The sequence below is a fragment of the Mus caroli genome, unplaced genomic scaffold, assembly GCF_978045245.1.
Source record: "Mus caroli unplaced genomic scaffold, Mus_caroli_1 scaffold_1, whole genome shotgun sequence".
Lineage (NCBI taxonomy): Eukaryota > Metazoa > Chordata > Mammalia > Rodentia > Muridae > Mus > Mus caroli.
The window spans coordinates 84,822,632-84,837,852 of record NW_028227256.1 but is presented as its reverse complement, the minus strand read 5'-3'; the positions used below and the strand labels follow the sequence as shown (position 1 = coordinate 84,837,852).

The 15,221-nt window shown below is 44.4% G+C and overlaps 1 protein-coding gene across 3 annotated transcripts in view; it reads right to left on the bottom strand.

The window, feature by feature from the left end:
* Trpm8 (transient receptor potential cation channel subfamily M member 8) overlaps positions 1-15,221 on the bottom strand; it is an 84,070-nt gene that overhangs the window by 54,534 nt on the left and 14,315 nt on the right. For 2 of the 3 annotated variants that reach the window (XM_029483630.1, XM_029483635.1), the window contains 6 exons: positions 14,915-14,988; positions 10,347-10,503; positions 9,305-9,482; positions 7,591-7,763; positions 5,373-5,658; positions 4,210-4,277 (listed from right to left, as the gene is read on the bottom strand). In XM_029483630.1, coding sequence (XP_029339490.1) covers positions 4,210-4,277; positions 5,373-5,658; positions 7,591-7,763; positions 9,305-9,482; positions 10,347-10,503; positions 14,915-14,988 — 936 coding nt within the window. The remainder of the gene's footprint in view (positions 1-4,209; positions 4,278-5,372; positions 5,659-7,590; positions 7,764-9,304; positions 9,483-10,346; positions 10,504-14,914; positions 14,989-15,221) is intronic. The other variant, XM_029483643.2, reaches the window with a different exon arrangement.

Here is a 15,221-nt window from a genome sequence, read left to right as displayed (position 1 = left end):
CTCTACTGACTAGCATTCACAGTACAGGAAAGTGCTATGCACTGCCAGAGTAGAAAAGCAATCCTCAGTCTTACCCAGCTGTGGATCCCGTGAGCTACAATAGCAGCTGGCCAGGCAAGACATGCCCACTGGTGCAATAAGAGGCATGAATGACATGGAAGTAACCAATCACTTCCTGATGGATTTAAGGCCCACTCCAAAAGATAAAACTCACACCCAGAACTGTTAATGGAACCTGTGGCGAGACACTCAAGCCCTAGGGGAGAACCTATGACTGTCACTCTGCTAAGTGGGCATAGAATTAGACTGACTCTCAGTGACTTACTGCTATAACCATAGATTAGTGCATTGCTCAGCCAGCATCAGAGAAGCTTCTGTTTGCCATAGATGGAGATTAACGCAGAACACTACAGCTGTGCAAAGTGCAGAGAATGAGAGGCTGTAGAACGCCCAGCCCTAAGTGGGACATCTATTTCACACACACCTTCCACACCCCCTCTTTATATGTCTCCCTTTTCAGCATTTGTCTGGTGGCCATTTCACACTGAAAAAAAATGGCCAATTTTAATTGTTCCCTGAAATTTCTTTTAAAACATATTTCCTTGAAAAGCCCCTGAATGGCTTAAAAACAAACAAACAAACAAAAAAACAGTGGTCTCAGTAGCAGTTCTTATAATATCTCATAAGTATCTGTTGAATGAATAAATGAAAGGCCATTGTTCCATAAAAGAACAGACAGGGAGTATTTGTCTATGATTCCAGGTAATTTTGCCAGTAAGGGCAGAGAAAATGACTGTGTGCAAGGCTGCTAATCCTAACCCCAGTTTTAAACTAAAATCAGGAAAGAGGAGGTGGGCATAGAAATAAGTAGAGAGTTGATTGTATTTTCTTAGATTTTATCCTTATAGCAAAAACAAAACAAAACAAAACAAAAAACAAAAAAAACCAAAAACCCTCTGGAAGACAATGTATCCATTAACTATAATGCAGTCTTGATGATGTTCATTTCTACAGAGCCAGAGGCTGAATTCAGTGCAACAGTAACACCAAGGCCCCAGATGTGGGTGGGAAAGCGGAGTCTTTGCCCTGATACTCAGTGTCAGGGGTGCAGAATCATCCAGGCACTCCATGTTGACAGCATCACCTGGCCCTGAGATTTCTGCACATGGAGTCCAGGATCCCCGGGAGTTATTTATGCCATTCTGAGTGCATCTCCCAACACTTCTCAGCTAAGGAGCTACCTGTGTTGAGTAAAGGAATGGCACGTGGTGGGAAAATATTTTCTACTTACTTCAGTAAAGAACTTAGTATATAGAGATGACAAAGTCAAGAAAGTCCCTCAACAAAGCTTTCAAGAATTTGAGACATCATAAAGAAACCAAATTTGTAAACTTGTCAGGGTTAAAAGGAACTGCAATTAAAACTTAAAACACAGAAAAGCTATACAATGGCATTTCTAGTAAAAAAAAAAAAAATCCAGTCGGGAATGGAAGGACCATCCAAATGCAAGAAGTGTTTTAGAACTTAAATATATATGGCCAGGAAAAAAAAAATCTCTCCACAAAGCAATACAGCTAAAATGGTAAGACCACAAAGAAGCGCTTTCTAAAGTTGCAGGAAAAGAAGTCAACTCACAAAACCAATGCCATTGGAGAGATCAGGAGACTTAGTGGAGACCCAGAGTCAGGAAAGCATAGAATAACTGACATACGTCAAGTTCTGAAAGTTAAAACAAAGAAACAAACAAAAACCTGCCAAAAAGATCAGCATACTCAGAAAAGCTATTTTTTAAAGTAGAAGAAGGGGGCTAGATAGATGGTTCTCTCTCACCCTATACCAAAATCAAAGAAAAATGGATCGGAGACCTTAGTACGTGACCCGAAACTTTGAACCAAGAAGAAGAACACAGGCGGAACACTTCAAGATACAGAAGCAAGCACCTTCCAGGAAAGATCCCACTGGGTCAGTGTGGTTTCCCTTCCCCCACCCTGGAACCTGTTTGCTCAAGGGTGGAGTTTCCTGCTCATTCGTTTTGTCACGCCCACTGTTGAACCCTGTCGCTTTGTTGCTTGGAGGCACACAATCATTTGATCACCTCAGTTAAGCGTTGCCTATTTAAACTTAATTAATAGGGGGGAGAGAGGTTGGAGACCGTACTGTCGAAAGGGCAAGCCCTTCACTGCCTCCCACCCAAATAAAAAAGCCAATTGGCCTTGTACTAAGGAGCTGGTCTTACCCCTTCTCCCTGTTTCCCCGCCTGTCATCCAAAATTGCGGAGGAATATCAACTCAGTGTTATTCTTAATAAAGCGTATTTCAAATTTGTTCAGTCAAACTTAGCCAGGGCTCCAACGCCCTAGTTAAAATGCAACCAGGAAGTTACCTATTCAGCACTAACTAGCATTATAAAGTCAGAGCCTACAGCTCAGCGCTATTCTGTTAGTGGTTTACTAGAATAATAAGGACAGTCTTAGCCAGATATAGTTTACCATTAGAAAAGATAGGGAATCCCACGGAAACAGGTTTTTTCTTTAGCCCTAAGAACTCAGGCAAAACTATTGAGCATAGATAATTTTTCTGTCTCAGGCCAGCCTTTTCTTTTTTTTCTTTTTTTGTTAACAAATGGGAGGAGATGTGGTTTCCCTTCCCCCACCCTGGAACCTGCTTGCTCAAGGGTGGAGTTTCCTGCTCATTCGTTCTGCCACGCCCACTGCTGAACCCTGTTGCTTTGCTGCTTGGAGGCACACACGTGTTCATCCTGCTACTAGACCCCGAGTTACTTGGCGAGAAATCGGGTTCCCTCCCCCTTCCTTTATAACTAAATGTTAAAATTAGTAAAGGGGGGCCTTAAACATGAAATTGTCTTGGCCTCGTTCTTTCTCCCACCCCGTCTAGCTTCCTCTCTTTTCAGCTCGAACTGCCATCCTCAGTTAAACCGTTTGCGTTGTGGACTGTGGGTCGGGCCGCAACAGGTCAGCACACAGAGAACCGGAGTTTCATGAAATAAGAAAGCTCCTCCATAGCAAAGAAGGCAGTCCAGAGTGAAGGGACAGCTACCAGTGGGAGAGAAAGCTGTGCCAGCTACACAGCTCACAGGGTATTCATATCGAGAATCTATGAACTCCAAAAGCTAAGTACCAAAACCCCAAATTCTATAGCTATCAAATGAACAACTAAATTCAACAGATTGCCCCTCAAAAGAAGAAATACTAAGGGTCAAAGAATTATAAAAATATGTTTAGGGGCTGGTGAGATGGCTCAGTGGGTAAGAGCACCCAACTGCTCTTCCGAAGGTCCAGAGTTCAAATCCCAGCAACCACATGGTGGCTCACAACCATCCGTAACGAGATCTGGCGCCCTCTTCTGGAGTGTCTGAAGATAGCTACAGTGAACTTACATATAATAAATAAATAAATCTTAAAAAAAATATATGTTTAACATTCTTGGCCATCTCACCACCGTCAGACTGGCTAGCATCAAGAAATAAAGTGAGAACCTGATGGTGAAGGCGCTAAGGAAAAGTGGCCCTTCGGTGCTTCTGATTGAAGTTTATGTTAGTGCAGTGGTTATGGGAAGAAACATAGAGATACCTGAAAATAAAAATAGAAAACCTATAGGACCCAGCATACCACTCACGAGTCTACACCAGGAAGTGGGCTGACACAAGAGATAGCAGCACTCCCACATGCACTATGGGACTGTCCAGGACAGCTGAGATATATAACCAGACTAGCTGCCCCTCGGGTGGATGGATAAAGTGTTGGCTAAAACAATGGAGCTTTAGTCAGCTCTAAAGGAAGCCTTGTCGTTTGTAGAGAAAGGGGTGGCATTGTAGATAATAATGTTGAATAAGAAAAGACAATCATATTTCCTCTTCTATGGAGAATCTAGAATACACACACACACACACGAGAGAGAAAGAGAGAGAGAGAGAGAGAGAGAGAGAGAGAGAGAGAGAGAGAGAGAGAGAGAGAGAGCTGCCATGACGAGAGAAGGGAAGAGGAAAGAAATGGGGAGAGGGAGTAGTGTACTGATCGTGGGGAAAGTACAGGATGTCCATGCATGAGAAGATCACAGTATATTTCGTTTTATACAGTAACTGGAAATTTAGGTTTAAAAGATCAGATAAGCCCAAAAGACTTGGGGGTGGGTGGGAGCATCTACTGAATAAGCTGTAGACCAGCCTTCCAGAAAACCAACCAGAACTCACTTTCAGAGTCTCTCTTCCACCTCCTTGGGCAAAACACACAATGGGGATCTTACCACCATAGTTGGAATCTGTAAGACAAAGAAGAAAGTGTGTTTGGACCCCATCTGAAGGACTGGGCATGGAGGAGGTGGGAGGAGTGTCTGCTCTGAGAGCTCATGCCTTGGGTCATAGCTGCTTGGACTTGACCTTGAAGGGATAGATCTCACGGAATGAATCGCCATGCACCAGACCATCAACTGTGTGACATGCGCAGTGTTGCCATGTGTGGCTGCTTTTAAAAATGCTGAAGTCGGTGCTTCATTAACAGTTGTGGCTTTGATTAGAGCAGGTTGAAGTTTGCTCATATTCTCTCCCTCATTTGTGTAATCCTACGCTTTCTTAAGTGGGTGACAGATTTGCATAACGAAGCATTCTCTCAATGGAGTTTAGTGCATCTATAAATAGCTTCCTTAGGGAAACAATTGAGGATGTCCTGTGAGTCACTGTCAATCACAGGACAGCCTCTCTCCAAAGCAAGACACCCTTCAGCACCCTGTCTGTGCACAGAAAGGGTAGGCACCTGTGGCTTGCACTCAGTTTTCTGCAAAACCAACGTTTTGGTGATTCTATCTTGGTAGTCCATAGAAACTAAAGCATTAAATAACCTTTCAGGGATGGAGAGATGGTTCTTTCAGAGGTCCTGAGTTCAACTCCCAGCAACCACATGGTGCCTCACAACCATCTGTAATGGGGATCTGATGCCCTCTTCTTATGTGTCTGAAGACAGCTACAGTGTACTCTCATACATAAAACGAATAAATAACCTTTCAGTCGTGACACTAGTAGACTGGCTTCTTATCTTACCCTACCTAAGTGCATTGCTGCCTCTTAAATACATACTTTCCCCCTTTAGGGACTTCACTAGTGCTAAATGCTAATAGAAGGAAAGCCAGCAGGCTTCCTAAACTGATACAAAGGTGTAAGAAGTTATCTGTCACTGCCTTCAGCATGCTGAAGGATGTGTGTCGGTGGTTCTGCAGCAGAGGCACTTCTGGCATGCTGAAGAAAGGAGAAATATTGACTCTTCTTCAACAGTGAAGACATCAAAGCAAGAGGGCTAGCAATGCAGCACGAGCTGTCGCCACAGCAGCCCGTGGCTGGTCTCTGGGTCCCTAACTGCTGACCTTGACTGGTGCGCTCAGAGATGTACTTTTCCAGCTGGTTCCGGAGCTTGGCTTCCACTGTGGGGTGTCCATGACAACCGTTGTCCACAAGCAGCAGGTGGGTATGGTTGTTGTCCAGGATGTATAGAGGGTCTCTGGTGAAGTCATCCATGATGTATTGAGCTGAAAAATGTCCCTGCAAGGCACAGGGACACTTACTTGTCTTTGAGATATAGGCTGACATGATTATGACCCTACTGAAGTTAGAGAACGTGTCTTTGTTGTATGCTTCCTCTTGTGACTGTACCTGACAAAGAACATCAAAGTTCAAGCAGAAAAAGTATGATAACAGACAGCAAAAGTGCTGTCTTTTTTTTCATGTGCATATAATGTTCTCATGACTTAAAAACATAATACTAATTAAATAATTTAAAAAAGAATCAGATGATGGGCGACAAAATACTCAAAAATGAATCTAAAGTGCACATAAGCGTTTTGAACAGTGGTCTCAGTTCACTTTGGCTGAGTTTCTGTTCTACCCATGTCATAACAGTGAATGTGCATGAGCCCACGTTGGAAGACGTGGCCAACAAGATTATTATGTCGTCTTACAGAAGACCAAACACGGTCACCCATGGAAATAAATACTAGAGAAACCAGAAAGCCAACCAAAATATCCTAAGAGTTTGCTGCAAACCACGTCATCCGCTAAAGACTGGCGTCAGAGACATGAAAGGAATAAAAACTAACAGTATGATTTAAGCCTCTGAAAACTGTGTTTCCTACAGGAATGGAGGCTGCAGAATGTAAGGGGAGAATGTACATTATACTCAATTCTAAGAGCCAGGAGTTGTTGTCATCAAGATTTGAGGTGCATTTAGTTATTTCTCTATGCATGCCTCTGTTTCATAATTTCTTATTTATAATTATAAGCATTTTCATGGTGCCCAAACAGCCTCAAAAGTAGTGTTTTCCTACCTCCATGGTTAGTCTTCATTTCTCATGGTAATCTCTCTGAACTTCCTTCTGTAGTAATATTACTAGATTATAATATCTAAGAATAAATACCTAGCCACAAGGATTGTTTGATATTTAGATTCATGTCACTTCTTGTTTATTACAGAAATATTCTAATGGACATGCTGCCCTAATATTAAATTCTCTATGGATGAATTTTATGACTGTAATTGTTGGGACTTTTCTATAAACAAATCTCACCCTCCTGATGCATCTCTAAATGGTTTTCTGGGAAGAACACAGAGTTGACTCCTAGGTTCCTTGTGCCCCTTTTAAATCTTAAAAATGACGACAGAGACAGGAAAGTGAACCGTGTTTTTTTTTTAAACCACAGCTCTCTTAAAATTTACCACCTAAATGTCTACTCTGAGCCACAGATGGATGAAGACGTGTATTAAATTTACATTTCTGAACATCTACCCCAAATCTTCTGAGTTGGAATTGGGAAGTTCCTCACTGTTTCTAAAACGCCATGCTGGACACATATGACAGAAGACGTCACATGCCTCCAGTACATTCTGTATGAGATTTGAGGGAAGCCTGCTACTCTCTAAATCAGTTCTCACGAAACACTTTTTGGTGTAGATTTGAACAATAATGGATTTGAATTCCCAAGACTCTGATCCAGCAATGCAAGTTTGTACCTGCAGGTGAACTCTTTTGAGGTGGATTTGGATCAGGGCTATAAAAACAATGGGTCCAAATCTAACCTGAGTTTGCTGGGGACAGATTTTAATGACAAAATACCTCGTAGTTAACCCATGCTTTGGAGTCCCTTAAGTATCCCCATGACAACCCTTGTTTTTTAATTGCCAAAAAGGAACTCACTTTGTAGACAAGGCTGGCCTCGAACTCAGAAATCTGCCTGCCTCTACCTCCCAAGTGCTGGGATTAAAGGCGTGTGCCACCATGCCCGGCTAAAAATGCTGTTCTTATAAGGCCATGATCTGGCTCTATCACAGAGCCCTAGCCCTCAGGTCAAGCCCAGTGGTTCTCAACTCCTGGCTCGAAACTTCTTTGGGGATCAAACAGTCCTTTCACAGAGGTCACATATTAGATATCCTATATATCAGATGTTTACAATACAATTCCTAACAGTAGCAAAACTACAGTTATGAAGTAGCAACAAAAACAATTTTATGGTTGGGGGTCACCACAGCCATAGCCACTGCCCTGGTTTTTCTCCCATGTGATCTAGCAGAGCCCCCTGTCTCACCCATACCTCATCATCACAGTTCCTGATGAGGGTGTCCCTGTTGGAGACCATGCCCCATGCTGCGATGCCAATGGCCACGATGTTCTCTTCTGAGTTCCTGCTGATGGTGTTGTCTCTCACCACCTCGCCTATGTACTTCATCAGACCGTAGTGAGTGCCTCCAGTGAGAATCCACGCACCTGTGGAGGAGAGAGGAGGAACAGAACTTCAGCTCATACTGAGTAAGGTTTTTTGTCCTGTGTTTCCAGATTCCTATGAAAATCTTCCTCCCATGAGTCCCAGGTTAGCCCAAGTGTAGGTCAGAGTACAACGTTCAAGAGAGCAGTTCTCTCCTTCCACCATGTGAGTTCCAGGTATCAAACCAGATTTTCAGGCTTGACAGCAAGCACCATTATGTGCTAAGCCATCTTGCAGGCCCCAATCCCAGGGACTTTTGTATATTTTCTTCTATCATGTTAACAGGGCCTACAACCACCCTGGATAAAGATAAAGTGTGCCTTCTCAGTTCTTTCAGTCAATGAATCTCTACGAAAGAAGCTCCAAGAATATTGAGTTCAGACAAACTGAGCTCCCTTCTGAGAAAGACATCAGTCAAACCTAAGCTGAGCTGCAATCTACAAAGCTACTGATGCATGCTCATCAAAGTGTGAAGCCAGACAAAGGCTGAGACCTAGTGCTGATGTGAGAAAACTGGAAAGATATGAAAAGTTACAGAAATAAGTTTCTTAGTTAGAAACCTTGTTATTAAAGGGGCACAACAATCTATTATATGATAATGCCAGTGTAAACTGCCCCAGGTTGGATAACTGCACTGAAATATATAGACAGCTCCATCGATCCTCTTAGGAGATGCATGCCAGTGAACCTGGCTAAGAGCCATGATGTCTGCAGCCTGCTCTCAAATCACTTGGCCCCAGACCCTAGTACACAAATATTTACAAGACAATAGAAGACAAATGTACAAATGGCTGGCCATTGGTAAATCTAGACATGTACATGTATAGTCATCTGGAAACATTTCTGTAAGGCTTGAAAGTGTTTCAAAATGAAAAGGCAGAAAGAGAGAAGATGCTAAGTTGAGTGTATGAAGTCAAAGCCACCATTCTCTGGCCATGCACCCACACAATGCTCACTACCTATCCTGCAGCCTCTGCTTCCAAAAGTGCGTCAGTGATCTCTGAGATTCAAGGGCATCTAACTAAAACACCCTCTCTGATTTAATAGAATCTTCTGGGTAAAATTTTATATGTGTAAATAATTAAATTTAAAATACTAGGAGTTTTTTTTTTTTAAATCAAGGCAACACCTGAGTGGGAGTTACTCTGTGAATCTGTTAGCCACAGCATCTTGTCTTTCCCATCCATCTGAGAATTATATTTATAATAAAATAACAACTACATTTCTTTGGGGCTGGAGAGATAGCTCAGTCATTATGAGTGTATTTTGCTCTTGCAGAAGACCTGAATCCAAAACCCAACACCCAAATGACAGCTCAAAACTGCCTGTATCTCTATCTCCAGGAGGAACCAACACCCTCTTCTGATGGTACCTGTACTCATGTGCACATACCCACATCTAATTATATGTAACTATATACACATATACACATAGTTCTAGGGGCATTTGGATTCTGTGGGAAAGTGACATGTGGAAACTTTGTTCCCAGCTCTCAAGATGCAGTGCAGAATGACCCCTGAGTATTCTCTCAATTTCGGCGTACCTTTAGACTGTGCGATGTAAATCAGCCTGCTGAAGATCTTGCGCATGCGTGGCTTCAAAGCGAAGTTTTTAGCTCCACCCGTCACTGAAATGACCAGGTTGGGTGTTTTGAGGTGCCAGTGCTGGGTCAGCAGTTCGTAGAGGGTTTCAGAGTCGGTGTCACAGGACAAGCGTAAGTACTGTGGGGGTTGGATAAAAGCACGAGGTTCGTGTGCTCTGCCCCTGCGATGCTGGGTGGCTGGCTGCCTGCTCCTGGGGCACGGGACAGGGTGTCCTAGACAGGGCTGCTACCAGAGCCTCATAGGAAAGTGGAAGGACGATGTGAGGGGAGGGCAATCCTGAATGGTGCCACAAACAAGATGGCAAGCCTACAATTCCACCTGGCCTTTGAGGTATTGGAAGCAGGGTAGGCAAGAGATGATTAAGGGGTCCTCAAACAGCCATCCTGGCACACGCAGATGAGCCAAGGAAGAAACGAGTAGGGCTATAGGGAGACTCACTGACCCATTCTGGGGCAGAGCCCCAGTGAATGGAGCTGGGTTTGCTCAGGGACTGCCAAGTCCAGGCTTGGGGATACATGGGGTCAAGGTCTAGGCATCCAGCCTGTGGACTGAGCTGTCATTGAATCACTTGGGGAAGACCAGTCTCTAATGGAAAGAGCCTTATAAAACTCATGGAGATGGAGATGGATCATGTCACTCTGACTGGAGCTACAGTATATCCTCAGTTTGATCGATGTCTCAAACTAAAGAGACCACCCACAGAGAGCCCTCTGCTATCCTTTAAATGTTAGGCTCAGCAGATGTTACAGGGACCCATGATATGTCTAGGGTACAGCTCCAGTCATGATCCCATCCTTCATTGCTGAGTTTTCTGACTGAACATAATTTAATCTTTTGCCTTTCACGACTTATCTTTTCCTTCGATGATTGTTGGTAGTCATTACCCAATCCCCTCCCACCTCCACACTACTGCATAACTCAAGGTAAGCTGGGCAGCCCAAGCTTTTAGTGCATATACGTAAGGCGAACACAGCTGCTTACCTTGCCTTTCTTCCCCAGAGTCTCAAACTGAATGTCCCCGAAGGCGTCTGTTGGAAACTCCTTGGTATGTTTTTTGTAGTTCCACTTCTCATTTTGGTTGATCTGGGTGCCTTCGATGTGCTGGCTCTGGGCATAACCACACTTGCATATGCTCTCCCTGAGCAAGCCGTGTTCATGGGAAGCAACAGATTTCCATCTACTTAAATGGCTTATCACAGCTTAGGATAAACAATGTGCTAATAACGTCAGTCAACACCAGACAAAATTCTACCATGGCCTCGTATTCCCAGACTATGTCCTCATCTTGGTGGGTTGTCTAGAAACTTGTTTGGTGTTTTGTTCCCATTGCTAATTATCTGCTTGCCAACAAGCTTACCCTGTGCTGGGAGTGGAGAAAGGCAGAGAACAGAGCCCTGTCCTCATGGCACCCATTGGCTGTGTAAGAAGCCATGAAGCTGGTAAGGGATGGAGCTCAGGGACCTGGGAGCCATTGACTCGGCTTCTCACATGGGTCCTTGCTAACTCGTAGGAGGCAGGAACAGGCAGGCATTATGATTCAGTGTCAGCCTTATCAGATGCCCAGCAAGCAACGCTATTCTGGCTGCAGATAAACTCTTCTCCCTGTGAGCTGCACTCACTGGGCGAGACATTGTCCCCTCACAGGGCCCAGAGTTCTCCAGAGCTTAGAAACCACCCTGCTTTACTGGATAACAGCTGCTTCAGAGACTTTGGGCCAATAATAGTTAGAGCTAGACAAGGAAAATAGCAATAGTGGGTACCAGCTCTTCCCATTGAAAGTACAGCAGGACTGGATGTTAACGATCCATGATGTAACAAACATGCATGACAGGAAGCAGAAAGAGAATAGAAAGTGGATACCACATTAAGTGGAAAAGCCTCTCCTCCCCTCCTTCCATAATACTCTGCAGTTGTTCAACAAGTGTCTGAGAATGATGCTAATGATAAAATAACATCTGCAACATCCCAACCTGAGACTATGTGATTTCCTGTCCTCAGCATCTCCTGGGAGTGGCTAAGTACAAACCTGGCGAAGAAAGAACCAACCAAATGATTCCTTTGGCCCTAGCAAAGTCCCTTCCCTGCCAGGCTTGCTTCAAGGGCTGGAAATGACACAAAGCATCAAGTGGGTCTGGTGCACAGTGCATGCTCTGCCAAGGAGACCTTCAGCTCAGGGTGGTGCATGCACGTAAGTCAAGGAATACTGAAGGCCTAACAACCAAAAAAAAAAAGTAAAATATCTGCAAATACAGCCCTCTGTCCTACCAGTAGGACAATTCAAAAGGACAGAACAAGGTAACAATGGAGCCAGACAATGTCATTCACTATCATCATGGCTGACCAAAAGCCCCAAGTCCTATTTTATACCCTTTGCCTATAGCTAGGATGATTAATATTCTCACAATAAAGACTGTGACCCAAAATGTAGGCCTACTCCAGGATATGGTAGCAGTGCAAAAGATTCACTCACTTTAGCATCCCTGTGCCCTACACACTCAGTCAACCATACAAGGCGATTCTGGAGCAAAGATTCCCAAAACAGGCTGAGTCGAATAAAGATAGATCAATTGAAACGATCTTGTTAAGGTTGGTTTTGGTTGGATTCTTTACTCTATATCCTCTCTATAAAAATAGCATGGTGTCTAGCAAGTACTGTGTGAGTGGATGAATGGCATCGGTCAGTCTTCTGGTAAATAATTTATATCTGCGAGCATCCTCAATGATCTATGTCAAGTAGACATTTTAGTTTTCCTTCTGAGACACGAGGATGCTTACACACAGCTGCCATGGAGCAGCGGAAGCTCTGTGCTTCAAGGTCTTCATCACTGTGGAGTTTGTCTGGCATGTAGGAAAATGGAGGGCAAGTCCTAAGACTGCTGTCTGGAAGTAGGTTGTGTTTTCATTCATAGGTGATGAGAGGGAAGTGTGTTCCTGGGAATCCTTCTAAATGTTCAACAAAGGTTCACAGCTCAACAGGCAATTGTCATAACCACGCCAGAAGAAGAAGATGCATGGCCAAACCAGACCTGTATATTTCTACTGCCAGGGAGCTGTGGCCTCAGCTACATGCCAGGGGCCCAGGGGTTCTCCGTTAATAGCCCTCCATGTGACGTACAGAGGTCAGGCTAGCCACCAAAGTCACCCAAGGGACAGACTATCATGAGGAATAAAGACATCTCTTCAGGAGTCTGCTGCAGCAGCTGCTCTCATCCAGGAAACTGTTGCTATGGCCACCTCTCTCAGTCCCCTGCTGGGCAGCACACACTTGACCTGGGTCCGGACAAGACTGTCCTTACTCCCCAGCACCAAGGTTGCATCAAAGTGACCTTGTCTATGCACCAAAAACCCGAACACCTGCTTACAGTCAACAGGGACAGTATTGACACTGGTGTCCCTTTCTTGGAAATTTGGGATCAAAATCAGAATTAGGGCCAGAAGATCTGTTCTCCTCTCCCTCCAGGCCATACCTCCGACTCCTGTCAGTACCAAGGAAGAAGGCACAGAAAGAAGTGGAGGTGAGGTGACAGTAGAGAACATTCCTGAGTCCCCACAAATCTAGTCACAGAGCTCCTAACTATACAAGAGACCCAACCACTGCCCGCTGTTAGGTGGCACTCCTGTCTCTCCATAGCAAGTCTCCTCTTTTCAGTTCAACTCATGGAACTATATAATGGAAACCTCTAGTTACTGCAGAGTGCGAAAATCATCCTGACTCGAAATACCGGTGGAAGTTGGGCGTGGTGGTGCACGCCTTTAATCCCAGCACTTGGGAGGCAGAGGCAGGCAGATTTCTGAGTTTGAGGCCAGCCTGGTCTACAAAGTGAGTTCCAGGACAGCCAGGGCTATACAAAGAAACCCTGTCTCGAAAAACCAAAATGAAAGAAAGAAAGAAAGAAAGAAAGAAAGAAAGAAAGAAAGAAAGAAAGAAAGAAAGAAAGAAAGAAAGGAAGGAAGGAAAGAAATATTAAAATATTTTTCTAAAATTGTAAAAACTCAGGCTCCAAACTAGACCCTGTACGCTCCCCAGCAGGATACTTGCCTTCATTTGCACAGCCCCCCACCCCCACCCCAGGAGCTTCACTCAACTTAGCCAAGAGGAAAGAGTCTGCTGGGCCTGAGCCATTACTGCAAGCCAGGGTACATCCTGAGACAAGGCTGCTCCACTCCGTCACTGCTGCCTGCCAATCCCACTCTCATTTGGCCATGTCCACAGCCACCCAATCTCATGGCAGGGTGGCAGATACCCCAGTTGTCCTTGTATAACTGAGGACAAATGACCTTTTCACCAGGCAAGTTGTCTGCATCCTTTATGGGCTAATAACCCTCCAAGAACCAATGTGCGTGCATTGTTTAGAAACAAGAAAAGGAGCTTACCAGTAAAGAACTGGGTGGATAGACATTCGGAGGAGGGGCGGAGATAGCAGAGAGGGGAGCTGGGAAGGATGGGAGGCATTGGCCCCCTAGTTCACATCCTCAGAACAAAAGTTCTGAAGCACTCAGAGCTACATCCGTCTCTACTGTGGTCATGAGCCACGTGTAGCCACATGAGCCACGTGTAGCCATTTGCAGTTCAATGAAGAGTAATTATAGTCAGTAATTCAGTTCACTGCTGACCCTAGCTACATTTCAGAAGATCAGTAGTCACGTGTCACTGTCTTGTTGAGAACACCTATGAAGCAGGGAGTTTTATTGATAAGAGCTATGAATGTGGATGGTGGAGTTCCTGATTCTACTTAGGACCCAAGATGTGAGAGCAGAACAGCGTGGCCCAGATCCATGGGATTCCCACTTAGAGAGTGTTAGCAGGTAGCTGCTGGGCTGCACAGTGTCTCACAGGTTCCAGCATCCTCCTCCTCAAGAAACAGACCTGTGCTAGGGATGGAAGTGAAGGCTTCTCTGGGCTTAGCCCATGCATGGCAACCCCAGGATCTCAGCAGGGATCTTTAGCCTGTGTCAACTAGCTTGTCAAATAATGACAGAATAGGGGTGTCAGTATTTCTTGCCACTTCATTTGAGTCCTTTGTCTTGTATCAGACAGGATCAAATCTGTTCATTTTCTCACCAGCTCATTAACATTATAACCCCCCGACCACCACTGTGTGTTAGGTTTGGGGGGTCTCTTTTGTAACCAGCTGATCCCCCAAACACAGGAGACTTGGGGTTGAGAAACATCCAACTAGAAAGGATGTTCCAAGGACCACAGCTGGGAAGAAGCGACACTCGGATAGCAAAAGAGCATGTGTAGCTTTGCTTGCCAAGTGTGGCGCAACACGGTGGACTCCTGGGGTCCTGGCAACACGGCAGGGAGTGACATTCTCTCTGCGTGACTTTGCCAACTGCTATATTGCCAAAGCTAAAAGACAACAGGGAAGGACAAGAACAGGGAACAACTACAGACGTATCAAATCCATGTTAATCACACACCATCAGGGACTTAGAAGATGCAACCACCTCCAGGAGAGAACTCGTGGGCATCTGTACTAACAGTCGGTGATACTGTACTCTGAATCAGAAAGCTGAAGCAAATGTGGAGGAAAGCTGTAGCTTACATGGCCTTGGAGTCTCTGGTAAAGAAGACACATTCTCGTTTTTTAAAATTTGCCTGAATAAAATTCACCAAGTCCTGTGAAGAGAAAAACATGGAGTCATACATTACTCGTTTGTTCTCAGACCTGCTAGTATTAATGCTATGTTCTAGCCCTCCTTCAAAGGTTGTCATGGCAACCTCTTTGCTTCTTTTACTGTAATCTGAGTTTATTTTTAATGACACATTTTAAACTGTTTCACTAAATTAAAACGCTTCCAAAAGTAGCATAGAATTGTCTTGTGTATAAATGGCATCACACACACACACAC